The sequence below is a fragment of the Ahaetulla prasina genome, chromosome 13 (genome assembly GCF_028640845.1).
Source record: "Ahaetulla prasina isolate Xishuangbanna chromosome 13, ASM2864084v1, whole genome shotgun sequence".
Lineage (NCBI taxonomy): Eukaryota > Metazoa > Chordata > Lepidosauria > Squamata > Colubridae > Ahaetulla > Ahaetulla prasina.
In genome coordinates, this window is record NC_080551.1 from 12,022,863 (window position 1) to 12,042,582 (window position 19,720).

A 19,720-nucleotide genomic window follows, 5' to 3' on the forward strand; every position below is an offset into this window, starting at 1 on the left:
AGGCAAGCCAACAATTAAAATGACAGGATCAAGAAGACAATTTGGGAGAAAGGAAGAAGGTTGTTACAGAGCTTGCAAAACTGTACGAATCCTCAAGCCCGTTTTCCTTTTCTTTAAAAATAAAGTTTTAAATTAAAGCATTATACTAACAACAAAGCAAACTGTGAAGGGTGTAATAAATCGCTTGATGCAGCATGAGCGATAAAATCCTCAGTACTCCTAGCAATCTATAAAGAGTCCGTAACGTGTGCCTGGTACATATACCATTACTATTTTACAAAACCAGATAATGATTTGGGTTTTATTAGCTGGAGATGAAAGTCCCTCCTGGCTGTTCACACAAGACTGTATAATTTTTCAGCAGTGGCAGAGCTGTTATGCAAGTTCAGTCATGGGATACTGCAGCTAAAGCATATCAGGTAGCAAATGTGGGAAGCTTGTGTTGCTAAGGGCTGTGTAGCTACTGTAGGAAAAAGCTGGATTGTAATGGAAGTATGAACCAAAGTTTCATACCTCAGTTTGACTTATTAGCTATCTAGGTCATTGTTCTGTACAACCACCATTAAGCAGGCCCCAGATGTTACTAAATGATGATTATTTTATTTGTCCTCAAAACAGGAATCCTCCCCCATCAATATCAATGTTGAAATCCAATTTTTTTTACTACCGGTTCTGTGGGCATGGCTTGGTGGACATGGCAGGGGAAGGATACTGTAAAATCTCCATTCCCACCCCACTCCAGGGGAAGGATATTGCAAAATCTCCATTCCCACCACACTCTGGGGGCAGCCAGAGGTGGGATTTGCTGGTTTTCCAAACTGCTCAAAATTTCTGCTACCGGATCTCCAGAACCTGTCAGAACCTGCTGGATTTCACCCCTGATCAATACAAGTCCTTATCGCTTGTAAATTATTTATCTATTCCGTATTTGATCACAGAATCTGGTTAAACAGAGGCTTGTAATATGACTTATTTGGCTCCGAGTACAGGTAGTCCTTGAGTTACCACCACAATTGAGCTCAAAATTTTTGTTGTTAAGGAAGACATTTTTTAAGTGAGTTTTGCCCCATTTTGCAACCTTTCTTGCCACAGTTGTTAAGTGAATCACTGCAGCTGTTAAGTTAGTCACAGGGTTGTTAAGTGAATCTGGTTTTGATTGTCAGACATTCGCAAAAGGGGATTACATGACCCCGGCACACTGCAACCTTCATAAATATGAGTCAGTTGCCAAGCATCTGAATTTTGATCACCTGTGGATTGTAAATCACGGTTTATATCCTTGTCTTTAATGTGAGGTCAAGTCAGGGTAAAATCCAGCAGGTTCTGACAGGTTCTGGAGAACCGGTAGTGGAAATTTTGAGTAGTTCAAAGAACCAGCAAATGCCACCTCTGACTGGCCCCAGAGTGGGGAGGGAATGGGGATTTTGCAGCATCCTTCCCCCAGGAGTGGGGAGGGAATGGGGTTATTTTGCAGTAGCCTTCCCCAGCCACGCCCAACAAGCCACGCCCACCAAGCCACACCACGCCCACCAAGCCACGCCCACAGAACCGGTATTAAAAAAAGATGGATTTCACCACTGGGTCAACTACTTTGGTTTGCTCAGCAAACCATGGTTTTATGCCACCTGTGCAGCCAGCCCACTCTCTAGAAATGAAATAGCAGGTAAGTACTCAGAGATCTGAACCCTGAAGCTGTGTTTGCATGAAAGAATTATATGTGGTTTGTTTACAGTTCAGTACATTATGCTAATTCAGAAAATTGGGTTGGTGACCTTGGTATAATTACTCATCTCCATTTTCTTTGAACTTTAAACAAACCACATGGGTCAAGTTTGTAGAATCCTGGCTAAAAATGTGGTTGAATTGTTTATGTCTCAGTGTGTTGTATGAACATGAGCCACTGGATAAACCCTTAACCCTAACATGGGTGATGCCAGCATCTACTTGTTTTGATAAAAGTCCCAATTTTATTCAGGAGTTCTGTTCTACCACTAAATCAGTGGAATCAGATTGAATTGTTTGGGGAATATTATCAATGTGGTTTTGTCCATTTCCTTCCCCCAAATTAAGTATTCTTTTAAACATTAATAAGCTGCCCAGAGTCTGATGGCTTGAAAATCCAGTAAACAAAAATAAATTGAATAAACTCCAGAGCACTTAAATTTGAAATGGAAATGCCCTGTTCATTTGCCTAATTCATTTTATAAAAGCAATCTAAGCTACAGTTCGCTATGATAGCTTGTGACTGGATGTGCTTGTAAAATCACCTTGGAGAGCTAATAATCAGAATAGCCAGTTGCAGACGATAACAGGAATTCTGCCTCTTCAAAAGCAACCTAAGAATAGAATAAGGGAGGCCACCTCTGTTGAAATGGCTGATCCTTCATCTACACAGTTAATAACAATGTGTGTATTCTGTTTTCATTTCAACAATTTAATAATACTTTAATGCAGAATAGAGCTGGAAGGGACCTTGGAGGTCTTCTAGTCCAACCCCCTGCTCAAGCGGGAGACCGTATACTATTTCAGACAAATGGCTGTCCAGTCTTTTCTTAAAATTCTTCAGTGATGGAGCACCCACAATTTCTGGAGGCAAGCTGTTCCACTGGTTAATTGTTCCCATTGTTCCCAGAAGTTGTTAATGCTTGGAACTCATTACCTGGCTCCATAGTCTCTACTCAAAATCCCAAAATCTTCAACCAAAAACTGTCTACTATTGACCTCACCCCATTCCAAAGAGGACTATAAGGGGCGTGCATAAGAGCACAAAAGTGCCTACCGTTCCTGTCCTATTGTTCCCTTCATTATATCAAATTAATATAGTTGATGCATATTTTTTTACTTATATATATATATATATATATTCTTCAAGATATGTTGTTTTATCTATGACAATTGTTTGTGTATACTGTTGTGACAAAAAGAAATTTAAAAAAAAGTTTCTCCTTAATTCTAGATTGCTTCTCTCCTTGATTAGTTTCCATCCATTGCTTCTTGTTCTGCCTTTAGGTCCTTTGGAGAATAGGTTGACCCCCTCTTTTTTGTGGCAGCCCCTCAAATATTGGGACAGTGCTATGATGTCATCCCTAGTCTTTCTTTCCATTAAACTCGACATACCCAATTCCTGCAACCATTCTTCATATGTTTCAGTCTCCAGGCTGAATCATCTTAGCTGCTCTTAGCTGCTCTTCTCTGCACTCTTTCCAAATTCTCAACATCTTCTTTATATTGTGGTGACCAAATCTGGATTTCCAACTTGTCTATGCAATATTTGTATACAGGTAGTCCTCAACCTATGACCACAATTGAGCACAAAATTCCAGCTGCTAAGCAAGGCAATTGTTAACAGAGCTTTGCCCCATTGCACGATCTTTTTGGCACAGTTGGTAAGTGAATCACTGCAGTTGTTAAGTGAGTCACATGGTTGTTGTCAATCTGGCTTTCCCATTGATATGAAGGTCTGGGCTATTCCCAAGCTATTCCAGCAGTGGAATATGATTATTTTGAAACTCCCCCCCCCTCAAAAAAAAATGGTGTTATTAGCCTTCAAACCTCAAAAATATATTTTTCCCAAAAGGTTTCCACATTTTTAGCCACTACTGTAGCTTCAAAGAGATTTTTTTAACCTTTTCTAACTCCTGTGCATGAAAGGGACGAGTATGATCTTGAAGGAAAGTTGTTTGGATTGGTATTTCAGGTTGCAAAACTCTCATCACCAGTAAAAAAAATCCTGTCTACTGAACCTGCTCTCCTGAATATCGACAGCAGAGTCCCAAACTCAGATGATATCCAAGCAGAATGCTACTCATCTAAGAAGTGGAAATTATTCTTTACAAGGATAATAATTAGGCCATCTTGATAAATAGCAATCCCTGAGCTTTGAGTAGGATTCTGAAAGTTTCGGCTAAAAAGTCGTCAGCTTGAATTGCTCATTTCTGGAACAGTCTCCCATTTGGCAGCAGTAGCCCAGCAGGCATTATTTTATGGCTGGAGGTTGGGTTTTTATTTTTGTTAATCCGGTACAATTCAATATTGTTGGCAGCTGGAGATTCTCAGAGTAAGAAGGCGATGAACGAAACCATGCAGTTATGAATTAGCGATGGAGGGAAACAAAAGATCAGAATTTCATAACTCTGAGACTCAGAGGGGAGATATAATACCTTATGCCACCAGACTTGAAATTCTGGGCTTAGAAAACTTAGAACTACGCTGCCTAAGCATATGATCTAAACATAGCTCATAAAATTGTCTGCTACAATGTCCTACCTGTCAATGACTACTTCAGCTTCAACCACAACAATACACGAGCACACAATAGATACAAACTTAAGGTAAACCGCACCAAACTCAATTGCAGAAAATATGACTTCAGCAACGGAGTAGTCAACGCCTGGAATGCACCACCTGACTCTGTGGTTTCATCCCAACACCCCTTAGCTTCAACCTTAGACTGTCTACTGTTGACCTCATCCCATTCCTAAGAGGTCTGTAAGGGGCGTGCATAAGTGCACCAGCGTGCCTACCGTCCCTGTCCTAATGTTTCTTCTATTTGCATCTATTTTATGTATCCAATCCATGTTTATACTTATTGCCTAATACCTTCTTGACAAATAAATAAATAAATAATCATAATATGGGGGAAAGGAGTGCAGAAGAAATAAGACATTCTGGGATTGGCCCTCCCTTCCCAATTATTAACAGCTGTCGGTAACGGCCACCATTCTTGAATTCTGATATTTAGTCCTTCCCGTGTCGTTTCACATCTCTGGGAGGCTTCACGAAGCTCTGTCTGCCAAGGGGAACTTGACATTTTGTCCCAAGCAAACTCATTCCAAACTCTAAATATTCCTCTTAAACATTTATCCCTTTGGCGTTGTAGAACTGATGATGGCTTTGTAAGAGAGCAATAAAGAGACTTGGAGAGTGATCTTAATGGGAGCGTTCTGCTTTTCAAGAGTCTGCTGTGGCTGGAGTGAACAGCCTTGCAACCCAGGAAATAATCCTACCATTTTAAAACTAAAAAACTACCCAACTGTATTTAAGATTGGGTAAATGGGTGGGTGGGTGGGAGGAAATGGAGATTGTATTTACATCTAGTCATTGATTTTCCACTACAATTGAATCCAACATTTCTGTTGCTAAGGGAGATGTTTGTTAAGTGAGTTTTGCCCCAATTTTACAACCTGTCTTGCCACAGTTGTTAAGTGAATCGCCGCAGCTGTTAAGTTAGTAACACGGTTGTTAAGTGAATCTGGCTTCCCCCATTCACCTTTATACAGATAGTCCTCTACTTATGACCACAACTGAACCCAAAATTTCAGTTGCTAAGCAAGAGAGTTGTTAATTGAATGTTACCTCATTTTAAGACCTTTCTTGCCACAGTTGTTAAGTGAATCACTGCGGTTGTTAAGTTAGTAACACGGTTGTTAAGTGAATCCGACTTCCCCATTGACTTTGCTTGAAAAGGTGTTCACATGAGCCCAGGACGCTGCAACCGTCATAAATATGACTCAGTGGTCAAGCATCTCAGTTTTGATCACGTGACCATGGGGATGCGGCAATGGTTGTAAGTGGGAAAAACGGTCATCCGTCACTTTTCCCAGTGCTGTTGTAACTTTGAACGGTCACTAAATGAACTGTTGTAAGTGGAGGATTACATGTAATTTCTAAGATGTGTGAGATGGCCCAAATGACTTCTTTCTTTCTTTTATTTTATTTAAAAAGCTTGGTGTGCTTATGGTGAGATCAAAAAAACCATGGCTACCAACCTGCCTTCCATTGAGGACCTGTATACTGCACGAGTCAAAAAGAGGGCCGTGAAAATATTTACAGACCCCTTGCATCCTGGACATAAACTGTTTCAACTCCTACCCTCAAAACGACGCTATAGAGCACTGCACACCAGAACAACTAGACACAAAGGCAGTTTTCCCCCGAATGCCATCACTCTGCTAAACGAATAATTCCCTCAACACTGTCAAATAATTTACTAAGACTGTATTACTATTATTCTTCTCTTCCTTATTAGTATCTATCTCCTCCCACTTATTACTATAACTATGCTGCTTGTATCTTTCAATTTATATTGTTTTTATTTGTTTCCTAGTACGATTTGATAGCTTATTAGTAACCTTGACTATCACTAAGTGTTGTATCTTTTTATTCTTGATGACTGTATTTTATTCTCCTTATGTACATTGAGAGCATATGCACCTAAGACAAATTCCTTGTGTGTCCAATCACACTTGGCCAATAAAGAATTCTATTCTATTCTATTCTATTCTATTCTATTCTATTCTATTCTATTCTATTCTATTCTATTCTATTCTATTCTTATCTTATCTTATCTTATCTCATCTCATCTCATCTCATCTCATCTCATCTCATCTCATCTCATCTCATCTCATCTCATCTCATCTCATCTCATCTCATCTCATCTCATCCTATCCTATCCTATCCTATCCTATCCTATCCTATCCTATCCTATCCTATCCTATCCTATCCTATCCTATCAAGGGTAGAAACTTTCCAGCACTTTCTAGAATAACCATGTGATCATACATGGTTCTTAGAAGTGCCCCTGGCACTTTTGCAACTTTATTTCTAGTTTTTTCCCTATTTTTCTTGGCCTTCTCCAGTCTCTGGTGATTTACACCATCCTCAGCCTTTATAAAAAGTAATCTAGTCTTTCCTTCTCCATCTCATTCTAATTATTTGAAACTAACAAGTAAATGTTGCATAACGATATCATTTTATTATCTATTAATATATATGGCTTGAGATTTGATGCTATTTTTTTTTATAAAAAAATCTGCTTTGTTCTGTCGTGCCTGAGTCCACATTGTTTCAGGGGACGTATATTGTTGATTGCTGCACTCCAGTTATATTAACGTCAATGAGTTATTTAAAGCAGCGTGCATTGTGTACTTTCTCTTAGGTCCCGCTATTAATCGCTTTTAAGTAAAGCGGCTCCCTATCTGTCTCTCATTGTAAAATAAGATTGCTCCTAATTTTGTTAAATCCATCTGCACAGGGGTTCGCTGACAAAGAGAGTGATAATGAATACGGTGAGGAATGAATTTTCTCAAATAAACAGCTCTAGAGGTTTGACTTCCACTGCTGCTTCCTAAAATGGAGGCGTCAAGGAATAGAGACTAGAAGGAGAAGAATCCAGAACTGATTTGGCTCAGACGCTTTTTGTAGTAGGGTTTTTCTATGATGATTTAGGCTTTTCTTCTTCTTCTTCTTCTTCTTCTCCTTTGACTCCAGTCAGCGGTGTTCCTTGAGCGGCGATGATTTGAACAGGCAATGGTTGAACCCCAGCCCTGTGTACCACCCCACCATTTACCACAGCAAAGGTCTCCTTTATTACCTCAAGAGCCAAGGCCGAGTTCCAGTGGTGAGTCATTATATTTATTTATTTATTTATTTATTTATTTATTTATTTATTTATTTATTTATTTATTTATTTATTTATTTATTTATTTATTTATTTATTTATTTATTTATTTATTTATTTATTTATTTATTTATTTATGGACTTTATATTGCCGCCTATTCGCACATGGCGACTCAAGGCGGCTTGCAGAATATAAAACCCCACGTAAAAGCAATAAAACTAATAAAAGAAGTCATATAATAAACGAATATACTAAAATCAACCCCACCCTGACGACAGCACCTCACACGAACCATTTAATGGGCTCCATCCCGCTGTGGGTTCCCCGGGCCTGCTGGCAGAACCAGGTCTTCAGAGCTTTCCGGAAGAGTGTTAGAGTGGGGGCCATTCTAATCTTTGTGGGGATGGTGCTCCAGAGAGAGGGAGCCACCATGGAGAAGGCCCTTCTTCTGGGTCCCACCAGGTGTATCTCCCTCGGGGATGGGACCTGCAACATTCCCTGCCTCCTCTCTCTGATGGGTCGGGTAGATGTAACCGGCAAGAGACGGTCCCTCAGATTATCATTTTTTTAAAAAAATAATTTTTATTAATCATTTTGCAAAAAACAAAAAAGAATCTTTAAACAATAGTTTCTTTCCAACAATTTGCAATGGTTAATCACTTCTTACGTGTCCATTTTTTTCTTCCTTCTTTTAATGTATCCTTTATACATACAAGTGTAATATTAATTTATTTACATACATACATACATACATACATACATATATATATATATATATATATATATATATATATATATATATATATATATATTTATATATATATATATATATATATATATATATATATATATTTGTCTTCTGAGGTTTTCACGGGTGTTTGTATATAGGTCTTTTTGTTGAGGTTTTCTCCGTGTAAAATTGGAAGTGTCTTGGCGACATTTCGACGAAGTCTCATTCGTCATCTTCAGACTTGAAGCTGAAGCCTGAAGATGACGAATAAGACTTCGAAATGTCGCCAAGACACTTCCATACATGGGAGAAATATATATATATATATATATATATACACACACACACACACACACACACACACACACACACATAATGTTTTCATAGGTTTTCACGGGTGTGTGAAATGTGTGTGTGTGAAATGTGTGTGTGTATGTATGTATATGTATGTACCCAATTTCATTTCTACAAACTACATTTTTTTCTGCTTCCTCTTATTTGATGTTACATTTCTACTCCTATGTATTCTTTATTTGATCTTCCCTTGCCTTTTATCTCTCATTCGTACCATTTCTCCCACACTATATAACAGTGATGGCTAACCTTTTTGATGTCATGTGCCAAAAGCAGGGGGAGCGCGCGGGGGGGGAGGGTCACGTGCACATGTGTCCACAGCCATAATTCAGTGCCCTCTATGCCCCGTCTCCCCATGAGACCCTCTTGAGCTCCCCCTGCTTTTGGCATGCAACAGCAAAAAGGTTACTGGTGCACCCAGTAGGCCCATTTTTTGCCCTCCCCAGGCTCCAGAGGCTTTCTTCAAGCCAGGGGAAGGCTAAAACAGGCTCCCCCACTCCCCTGAGGCCCTCCGGAGGCCTGAAACAGCCTGTTTCCTGTTGGGCCCGGAAGGCCCGAAAATCAGCCGGCTGGTGCATGAATGCGCGACGGAGCTGAGCTAGGGAAACACTCGCGTGCCCACAGATTTGGCTCCACGTGCGACCTGTGGCACATGTGCCATAGCTTCGCCATCACAGCTATATAATATTCTGTTTCCTCTTTTTCTTGTATCTCATAACATAACATAATAACAGAGTTGGAAGGGACCTTGGAGGTCTTCTAGTCCAACCCCCTGCCGAGGCAGGAAACCCTACACCATTTCAGACAAATGGCTAGCCAACATTTTCTTAAAAATTTCCAGTGTTGGTGCGTTCACAGCTTCTGCAGGCAAGTTGTAAGTTTAAAATCTCCTTTTTTTTTTTTTTGTTTACATTTATACCCCGCCCTTCTCCGAAGACTCAGGGCGGCTTACAGTGTATAAGGCAATAGTCTCATTCTATTTGTATATTTTTACAAAGTCAACTTATTGCCCCCCCAACAATCTGGGTCCTCATTTTACCTACCTTATAAAGGATGGAAGGCTGAGTCAACCTTGGGCCGGGCTCGAACCTGCAGTAATTGCAGGCTACTGTGTTCTTAATAACAGGCTTTTACCAGCGTGAGCTAAACCGGCCCCAGTTTATCCATTTCTGCACATTCCAAGACTTTACTAATCACATTATCTTTGGTCGGTATTATCATTTTTTACTTTTGTTTTTGGGGCAACCAAAATGGCGGCCGTGATTGTGCAGTGAAAGCTCCACTCCGTTGCTTATCGTGTAAAAAAGGTGTGTGGGGGGGGTTCAGTCAGGGTTTGGGGCTGCCTTGGTTTTCTTGTTTCCCTCCCTGAAGACACCTCTATTTTCCTTCTTCTGAGCTTTCCTCCCTGTTAAGTGCTAAAAGGCCACTTAGCTTTATATCACTATAGGTTTTGCTTAGCTTTAGTTTTGAGTGTGAGGTACAATCTTGCCAATGGATAAACCATGTTTTGTTTTAAAGCAGTAAATAATCATTTGAAACCATGGCTTTGGAGATAACTAAGTGCAGCTGTGGTTTATTTCTGATATGCTAATTAGGATGTGGAATTTGCAATTTCCTGGCTTATTCTTGGTTTGTTCGTTTGTTTTTTATTCCTCCCTAAACCTCTGCCAACCTGCCAAGAAACAGCAGATAAAAGAGCTGGAAAACAAGGCAGGAATTGGCCAAACATATTTGTTTATTTTTTGTCTGCAAGACTAACTTTGATTTGTTTCAGAGTTGTTCAAGCAACTGTGGTTAGTATAAGTAACCATGCCTATAATTCTAGCCATCCTGTTTGCTCTTTCCTAATACGTTCACTTCTTTATAAGCAATTGATCCAATGTAATATATTTAATATGCTCTTTTGTGATTTTTTTTTTTGTACTTTGTATCCATTTTTTAAAAAAGTTCTGGACCATATTACAATACTGAGGAAATAGCTTATTTCAGCTTATAATTGAAATCAAGTTCTTGTACTCTTATATTTGGGTCTCATTTTCTTAAAATTGCTTATTAGGGTGTTGCAAAAATATTTCTACCTCTTGGAAAGGATAATATTTTTCCAGAGAGAGAAAAAATGGTTTGCTGAACATCAGGCTCCATTTACAGAGGAAAAGACTATAAACTGCTAGCCCAGAATGCCCACAAATAAGCGTAATCTTGAAAGCTGTATTCAGGGCAACTGAAATGCTCAACAAACATCCATACCGAATAAAGTCTTTGCTACCTAGAATCCAGAATGACCTAGAGATTTGTGTATTTTCCCCCCACCTCTAAGGGCGTGTACTAGCTATCAGCAAATTTTGCTTTAGACTTACCTATTGATCCTTCTGTTTCACTCTTTCTCAGCCTTCAGAACTTGACAAGCTATAGGAGAACTGGATTTTCCTTGTCTTTGAAGACTTCATTGATTTTATTTAATACATGTTCAACTTCTTTCTCCCGCTCTGCTTTCTCCTCGCTTTGGAAGTACGCTCCCCCCCTCCAATTTTCCAAGTAAAATTCACCAATATAAATATTGCAGTAAGGTATAGAAATAAAGTTATGAAATCCTTTTAATATTCAGAGGAGGAGGAGCCAAAAACAAAATTTACCCCTTTAAAAAAACACAGTTAAATTAAACTATGACTTAGATTAGAATGTGGGTAAAATTCCTTGGTTCTGCAATCCAACAAAAAAGACACAGACTTCAGAGGATAATTAGAACTTCAGAAAAAACAATTGCTGCCAACCTGCCTTCCATTGAGGACCTGTATACTGCACGAATCAAGAAGAGGGCCGTGAAAATATTTACAGACCCCTCGCATCCTGGACATAAACTGTTTCAATTCCTACCCTCAAAACGACGCTATAGAGCACTGCACACCAGAACAACTAGACACAAGAACAGTTTTTTCCCGAAGGCCATCACTCTGCTAAACAAATAATTCCCTCAACACTGTCAAACTAGTTACTAAGTCTGCACTACTATTAATCTTCTCATCATTCCTATCACCCATCTCCTCCCACTTATGACTGTATGACTGTAACCTTGTTGCTGGTATCCTTAAGATTTATATTGACTGTTTCCCTATGCCTATCATTAAGTGTTGTACCTTATGATTCTTGATGAATGTATCTTTTCTTTTATGTACTCCAAGAGCATATGCACCAAGACAAATTCCTTGTGTGTCCAATCACACTTGGCCAATAAAGAATTCTATTCTATTCTATTCTATTCTATTCTATTCTATTCTATTCTATTCTATTCTATTCTATTCCATTCCCATGGACAATGTCCCTCCAGGCTTCCTGTCCTCTACCATCTAAGCTCATGCCTATTGCTTCAGTGACTTCATCCAGCCACCTCATTCGCTGCCGTCCCCTTATTCTTTTGCCCTCAATCTTTCCCAGCATTAGGCTCTTCTCCAGTGACTCCTTCCTTCTCATTAGGTGGCCATGTATTTGAGTTTCCTCTTCATGATCTGGCCTTCTAAAGAGCAGTCAAGGTTGATCTCCTCTAGGATTGACCGGTTTGATTGCCTTGCAGTTCAAGGGACTCGCAGGAGTCTTCTCCAGCACCAGAGTTCAAAGGCTTCAATTAGATCCATATAATCAATAAATGAACATAACACCTAAAATAAGATGAACTTTTTAACTACTATCATTATTGGATCCATGAAAGAGAAGCTTTCTCTGTAGTATATTAGATATTATTCTATTAGATAGAAAAAAATGTGCCCAATTCAAGGCAAAGGTTTATTAAAGCTGTGCCTCAATTCTGACTCTGCTTGAGTAACAATTGCTATAAACTGATTTGGAAGATTCTTGAGGTTTTAGTTGGGACACATGGCTCTCATAAGGGAATGGCTTGTTAATCATATTGAGGTAAAAGTTTTCCTGTCAGTCATGTCCGACTCTAGGGCACAGTGCTCATCTGCGTTTCTTGGCTGAGGGAGCCAGTGCTATCTGAAGAAAATACCCATGGTCATGTGACCAGCATGACTATATGCCAAACAGAACACTGACCTTCCCACCAAAGTGGTACCTATTAATCTACTTGCATTTGCATGCTTTTGATCTGTTAGTTGGGCAGGAGCTGGGCAAGTAAGGGGAACTCACTCTGTTGCGTGGAGCTAGGCTCGAACCCAGTCTATCTGCTCTTCATCTGACAAGTTCATCATTTTTAAGCACTGACTCATTGCCGCCGCCCCCTTGATTTCAAATACTGTAGTGACATTGAATTGTTCAAGTTTGGGAAGTGTATAGACATGTGTTTGTTGGGATCTCTTTCGATGTAGCCTTTTTGGTGTGAGATCCTCTTCCCTGTGATGTGGTTATCTAGAATTCACAATAATAATGTGACATTGTATGTGATTACTGCCTTAAGATGATGTGTCCAACCACAGTGTAAGTTATCAGATAAGTGATATTCAACCTTTCAGTTTCACAGTGGGAAAACACAGAATCAACTCTCCTTTTTATTAAAAATTATTTAGATGCAGATCACACACCACGTCACATTGGATATTTGGGAAGTGACTTGTGCATCACTGTGGTTTTACTAAATAGTTAATTATTCTCCACTGAACTAATCATTCGGTCAAATACTGCTGGTACTGGAGATGCCCAAATCTCTCTGTTTTAGTTTTTTTCTCTTTATTTTTGCAGATATAGGATTAGTGAATTGGAGATTTTTTTTAGGTACAGAATGTATATTGCATGTTTTTTATATTCATCTTCCCAAATATAAATAATTTTCTCTAAACGTTTGCATAATATTCAGCTTTTTTGCAAAGAATTTTGTCAAATATAAAGAACTATATTTATTTAGTGATAGATAAGAGGCAAATATTCATATGAGGACATGTCATTTGTATGAGTTTGTGTGTGTATGCATATACATAATCAGACTTTCCTTCAGATAGATAGAAGATAGATAGATAGATAGATAGATAGATAGATAGATAGATAGATAGATAGATAGGATAGGATAGTTAGTCAGTCAATCAGTCAGACAGACAGGCAGATAGATAGACAGACAGACAGTTGATAGATAGATAGATAGATAGATAGATAGATAGATAGATAGATAGATAGATAGATAGATAGATAAGATAGACAATAGATAGACAGACAGACAGATAGATAGATAGATAGATAAATGAAATAGGCAGACAGACAGATAGAGACAGATGATAGATAGATAGATAGATAGATAGATAGATAGATAGATAGATAGATAGATAGATAGATAGATAGATAGGATAGATAGGTAGATAGACAGACAGAGACAGACAGATGATAGATGATAGATAGATAGATAGATAGATAGATAGATAGATAGATAGATAGATAGATAGATAGATAGATAGATAGATAGATAGATAGATAGATAGATAGATAGATAGATAGATAGGATAGTTAGTCAGTCAATCAGTCAGACAGACAGATAGAGACAGATGATAGATAGATAGATAGATAGATAGATAGACAATAGATAGATAGATAGACAGACAGATAGATAGATAGATAGATAGATAGATAGATAGATAGATAGATAGATAGATAGATAGATAGATAGATAGATAGATAGATAGATAGATAGATAGATAGGATAGATAGGTAGATAGACAGACAGAGACAGACAGATGATAGATAGATAGATAGATAGATAGATAGATAGATAGATAGATAGATAGATAGATAGATAAGATAGACAATAGATAGATAGACAGACAGACAGTCAGATAGATAGATAAATGAGATAGGCAGACAGACAGATAGAGACAGATGATAGATAGATGAGATAGATAGATAGATAGATAGATAGATAGATAGATAGATAGATAGATAGATAGATAGATAGATAGATGATAAAGCATTTTTGTTCAGTATTATTATTGCTATGGTTCATTGCATGATCAGCCTGACGTTTAGACTGGCTTTGGCATTTTTATCCACCTTTTGAATTATTTCCAAAAGCCTGGAACAGAAAGATGGTATTAAATGTATTGTCACAAGATGTTAGCTTTTGCAAGTAAAGCTGCCTTTTGCAATTGACAGATGGTGATTTTTGTCAATGCCGATGGTATGCAAGTGATGCTCCAGATGTTTTGGGATTGCACCCAAGGCAGCTGTTACTATGGGTACTAACTTCGTTATTTTTGGCCACAGTCACATGACTTCTATTGTTTACCTTTGTATTTTGTGATGTTCCTTAGTTCTTCTTTTCTGTTGTGCTGTCTTCAGGTGTTGCGATGTCCATTATCCAAACTTTTTGTCTTTCTTATCAACAGTTGTTAAGTCTGGGGTGTTATGTGGCAGGGTTAGGGTTAGGTGCTTTTTAGCTTCTTCCTTTTCTAATACTTTATCTAATTTGTGGTCCTGCCTATTCTTACTTGTAGGCAAATGGTATTTCTTACACATCTTCTAATGCACCATTGTTGCTACTTTGTCATGCCATTGTTTGCAGCCAGGCTGTGCGATCTTGCAGGAGCTAATTAAGTGACTCACTGTAACTTCTTTGCACAGGCAGCATTTACTGTCTGTTTCTGTTTCTCACTTTCTGGCTTTGTATTCATTTGTTCTTAAGGCTTGGTCTTGTACCACCAGAATTAGTGCCTCGGACTCTTTCTTCAAATTTCCTGCTCTTAGCCATCATTATGTCTCATTATCTACTTTGCCTGCTGCCTTTTTAATGTATTAACCATGTTTCCTTTTGCCAATATATTAATATTACAAAAATTTGGAGAAGTATGTATTTTGAGGGATAGTTGCATTTTATTTTAGATATCATTTGAAGCTGTACAGTAAAATAGATTTCCAAAGGATCTATTATTTTCTTTCCCTTTGCTAGCTGGAAAACTTAGCAAGCAAGTTCTAGGATCAAGCAAAGCAGTGATGGGGAATTAGAGGTTAATTACACTTCTGCTTTCTTTACATAGCATTTCTTTTTCCTTCTGGGGATATAGGCTTAAAGATACCCAGTCTGTGTTTCTATCAAAGATTACAAATCCTGGAGGGAAGAGATTGGAAGTTATGGGTATTGACTTCCTATCATAGCAAAACTGGACAATGGATTGTTCTTTAAAAGCCAGGGTCAATATTAGTTCCCTGTGTGAATAAACCCCAGTTTTTCACTGTGATGAGAGTCAATAACTGCTTATAAAGACAATCTAAATTTGGTGTAGCAAAAGATGTGACTATTGTCTGTGCCTGTAATAACAGAAGCTAGGCAGATGGATTAGATTAGGGGATGACTAGGGGAAAAACAGAAAGGGACGTGGTGGTTCAGTGCCTAAGATGCTAAGCTTGGCGATCGGAAGGTCAGCAGTTCAGCGGTTCGAATCCCTAGTGCCGCGTAATGGGGTGAGCTCCCAGTACTTGTCCCAGCTTCTACCAACCTAGCAGATCGAAAGCACGTAAAAAAGGCAAGTAGAAAAATAGGGACCACCTTTGGTGGGAAGGGAACAGTGTTCCATGTGCCTTTGGCGTTGAGTCATGCCGGCCACATGACCATGAAGACGTCTTTGGACAGCGCTGGCTCTTCGGTTTTGAAATGGAGATGAGCACTGCCCCCTAGAGTCAGGAATGACTAGCACATATGTGCGAGGAGAACCTTTACCTTTAGAAGAAAATGCAACAGTTAAACTGGAAAGGTAAGTCATGTTCTCTTGTTTGTGCCGTTGAGATTTTTACAGAATGAAATAACAGTGCACAAGAATGTTTTTGCACAATTGCTTGCCTAAGCAATGCTTCAAATTGGTCTGTTGTATGCCTATGAATGTAAAGAAATGCAAGAGGTATTTAATTACTTTGCAAAATACAGGTTTTTATCCTTACGAGATGGATAAGAAGGAATGTTTAGAAGCAAAAACAAAGTGCCTGTTATTGGTCAGTATATTATCTCAGAACTGTTCTTTAAAACGTAGATGGGGTACTCTAGTTTTAATCTGGGTTAAGAAGGACTTCATTTTCCTAGGAATTCTGTGAATGGTAAATGAGAATGAGAGCGGGATGCTTGAGTGCATAAAATTAATATGGATCTGCGTTGAGGCAAGCCCACTGTTATCAGGGTAAATCTGTTGTTTTTTCTGTAGCTATGAATAAAGCAGAGCAATGCACCCCCAAAATATATTTAGAAACTACCTAAATTGCCTTACTGAGTAGAGCATCATTTGTTCACTCAAATGCTTATATTGTACTGTGCAATGAGCAGGTATGGAAACAGATGATGTCATTGTTGGAACTTATAATTGTGCACTCATATTACTTCTTCAGTTAGGTGTATACCCAAGCTTTGCTTACAAAACTCAAGGGGGTGTGCAGTGCAGGGATGGGTTCTACTTACTTTTATTCCCGGTTGGCATCGTGCCCACAACTTCTGGAGGCAAGTTTTTCAACTGATTAGAATAACATAATAAGATATGTTATAGGATAGGAAGCCAGTGTCCATAACTTCCAATCATGATACTTTGCCAATATGCTCTGTATCAATTCTCTTTGATTCAATATGTATTCGCCTAGAGCTACTCAACCCAATCCTATGAGAGTTCAACGTTTGGTTGATCCCTTCTTCTTTTTCCATCCCCAGGTGTTTTGTGATTACCATGGACATTCTCAGAGAAAGAACGTCTTTCTCTATGGGTGCAGCATAAAGGAAACTCTCTGGCAGGCAGGATGTACCGTAGACACATCCAAGGTGACTGAGGATGTTGGCTATCGGGTAAGTCATATTTCTTATAGCCTCTTCATCTCCTGTTCTGTCTCTGTCCTCACTCTGGAGTAACGAGCTGGCCTTCAGCCAGTGGATACACGGCTCTTATCAGTCCCGGCCGGGAAAACACAGCTGCCTGTCAAAAAGTTCAAACAGATTAAGACTTCAGCTCACTTCGACACAGTTCAGCTAATTTGCTTCCCATGGAACTGAAAGCAGTCCCAAAACTCTTTATATATCCTTTGGCAGGAGCCCCACCCTTCCCTTTGATGATGCCGCCTCTCTAATCTTCTGAAACACAGATTGGTCCAGGCTTGATTAGTATGGTTATCAGCTGTATCTGTAGGCCTAGCCTGAGGAAGGGAGGAATCAGGGGATGTTGGCCTCGTTATTTTCCTCCGACTGGCCTGGTTCTGGCTCCTGGAGCTGGGCCAAAAGAATCGGTGCTCCTGAGGTAAGCCTTACCGGCCCTTCCCCCTCACTCTCAGAGTCACTTTTGGGCATGGGGCCAGGTTCGGAGGCTGGAGCCACAACACCTCCATAGATGTTCTAAATTAAATTGTCTTAATCATCTCTGGCTTAATCTTTCAACCTTTAACATCGAGTCAAACAAAAATCAGATGACGAGCAGCAACAGAGCCTGCAGAATGGTGGGAAAAAGTTTTAAAGGAACCCAGATTTCTTAGAATGCAGAAATATAATATGGGGGTGGGAGGCAAGAAGAGGTACTAATTGCTTTGAAGAGGCTGTTAGGCTGCCCCCTCCCCAAAATCCATGGGGCCAAGTGGGTGAAAAGGGTAGATTTGGGGCAAAAACTGCATTGATTTTATTTTACCTAAAAATGTGGAAATATGATCACATAAATCTGTCTGTCAGAGGAGACTACATTGGTTGACGGACCAGGCTGAGAAGTCAGGAGATTGTAAGTTCTAGACCTGCCTCAGGCAGACGAAGTCAGATGGATGACCTTGGGCCAGCCACTGTATCTCAGCCCTAGAAAGGAGGCAATGGCAAACCGCTTCTGAAAAACATTGCAAAGGAAGCTGCAAGGACTTCTCTAGGTAGTCTCTGAACATCAGGCAAGATTTAGTCTTTCCATTTTCTAGTTATGATCATGTTTTTGTTATTCTTTGCATTTGTTGTCTGGTATCTCTCTCCCACTCCCATGAAAGTTACTCCCTTACTAAAATCCCTTCTGACATTAAAATCCAACCAAGTACTACTTTGGGAAATTGGCAAATGCACCCTTTTCTTTTTAGGTCTGATGACTTTTTAAAAGTCGTTTTACTCATTTATTTAGCATATGGCATCTATTGAGGTCATGCAATCACTGATATACAAATTTAGTTTTAAAAGCTAATACATTGATGAGGGGTGTGGTGGCTCAGTGGCTAAGATGCTGAGCTTCTCGATTGAAAGATCGGCAGTTCAGTGGTTCGAAACCCTAGTGTCACGTAACGGGGTGAGCTCCTGTTACTTGTCCCAGCTTCTGCCAACTTAGCAGTTCGAAAGCACATAAAAAATGCAAGTAGGAAAATAGGGACCACCTTTGGTGAGAAGGTCACAGCGTTCCGTGCACCTTTGGCATTGAGTCATGCTGGCCACATGACCATGGAGACGTCTTTAGACAGTGCTGGCTCTTCAGCTTTGAAATGGAGATGAGCACCGCCCCCTAGAGTCGGGAACGACTAGCACATATGTGCGAGGGGAACCTTTACCTTTTACATTGATGAGAGGTGTGGTAGCCTAAAGGTGCAACTTTCGCCTCACAATTAGGAGGCTGTGAGTTCAATCCTAGGTAGCAGCAGATATTTCTCTCTATGGGCATAATGAGTAATTGTGGGTGGCAAATTCCATGTAGACATCAGGAAAGGCATCCGGCCAGAAAATGCTTGTGCTCTGTTCAGTCGCACCAGGTTGTTAAAAGAAAAAAAATAGATAGATAGATAGATAGATAGATAGATAGATAGATAGATAGATAGATAGATAGATAGATAGATAGATGGATGGATGGATGGATGGATGGATGGATGGATGGACAAATGGACAGACGGATAGATGGATAGATGGACAGACGTGGACAATTCAATATAGGAGATAAAATATTAAATTAAGATAAAACCATAATAAAATCACCATAATATAGAGCGGTAGAATTGCAAATGTATAATTTCGATATCTGAGGAAGCCAACCATCTCACTGCTTCTGGTGTGGCTGCAGTGAGATCATCCCAGATGCCCTGAAATTTCCGGAAGAGACATTTAAAGAAATTAAAGAAATGTTTTAGCCTAAAAAGGTGAACAGCAATAAATAAGGTGAATGTGAACAAAATAATAACGACTGGCCTCAGTCATCAGATAATGGGTGTTGATTTGGAAAAAGGCAAGAAAAGGAAAATCACATTTGGTTGAATAGAGAAAGGCTGCTTGAGCTGAGTTTGCCTATTGCATCCCTTATAATGGACTAGAATGATGGATCTTGAACAAATTCACTTCTCT

The 19,720-nt window shown here is 39.3% G+C and overlaps 1 protein-coding gene across 1 annotated transcript in view; it reads left to right on the forward strand.

Moving 5' to 3' along the window:
- The window catches only part of AGBL1 (AGBL carboxypeptidase 1), a 471,358-nt gene that overhangs the window by 231,517 nt on the left and 220,121 nt on the right, over positions 1 to 19,720 (forward strand). Inside the window, exons 19-20 of the mRNA XM_058156548.1 lie at positions 7,270 to 7,399; positions 17,099 to 17,230. Of these exons, the coding sequence (XP_058012531.1) occupies positions 7,270 to 7,399; positions 17,099 to 17,230 (262 nt within the window). The remainder of the gene's footprint in view (positions 1 to 7,269; positions 7,400 to 17,098; positions 17,231 to 19,720) is intronic.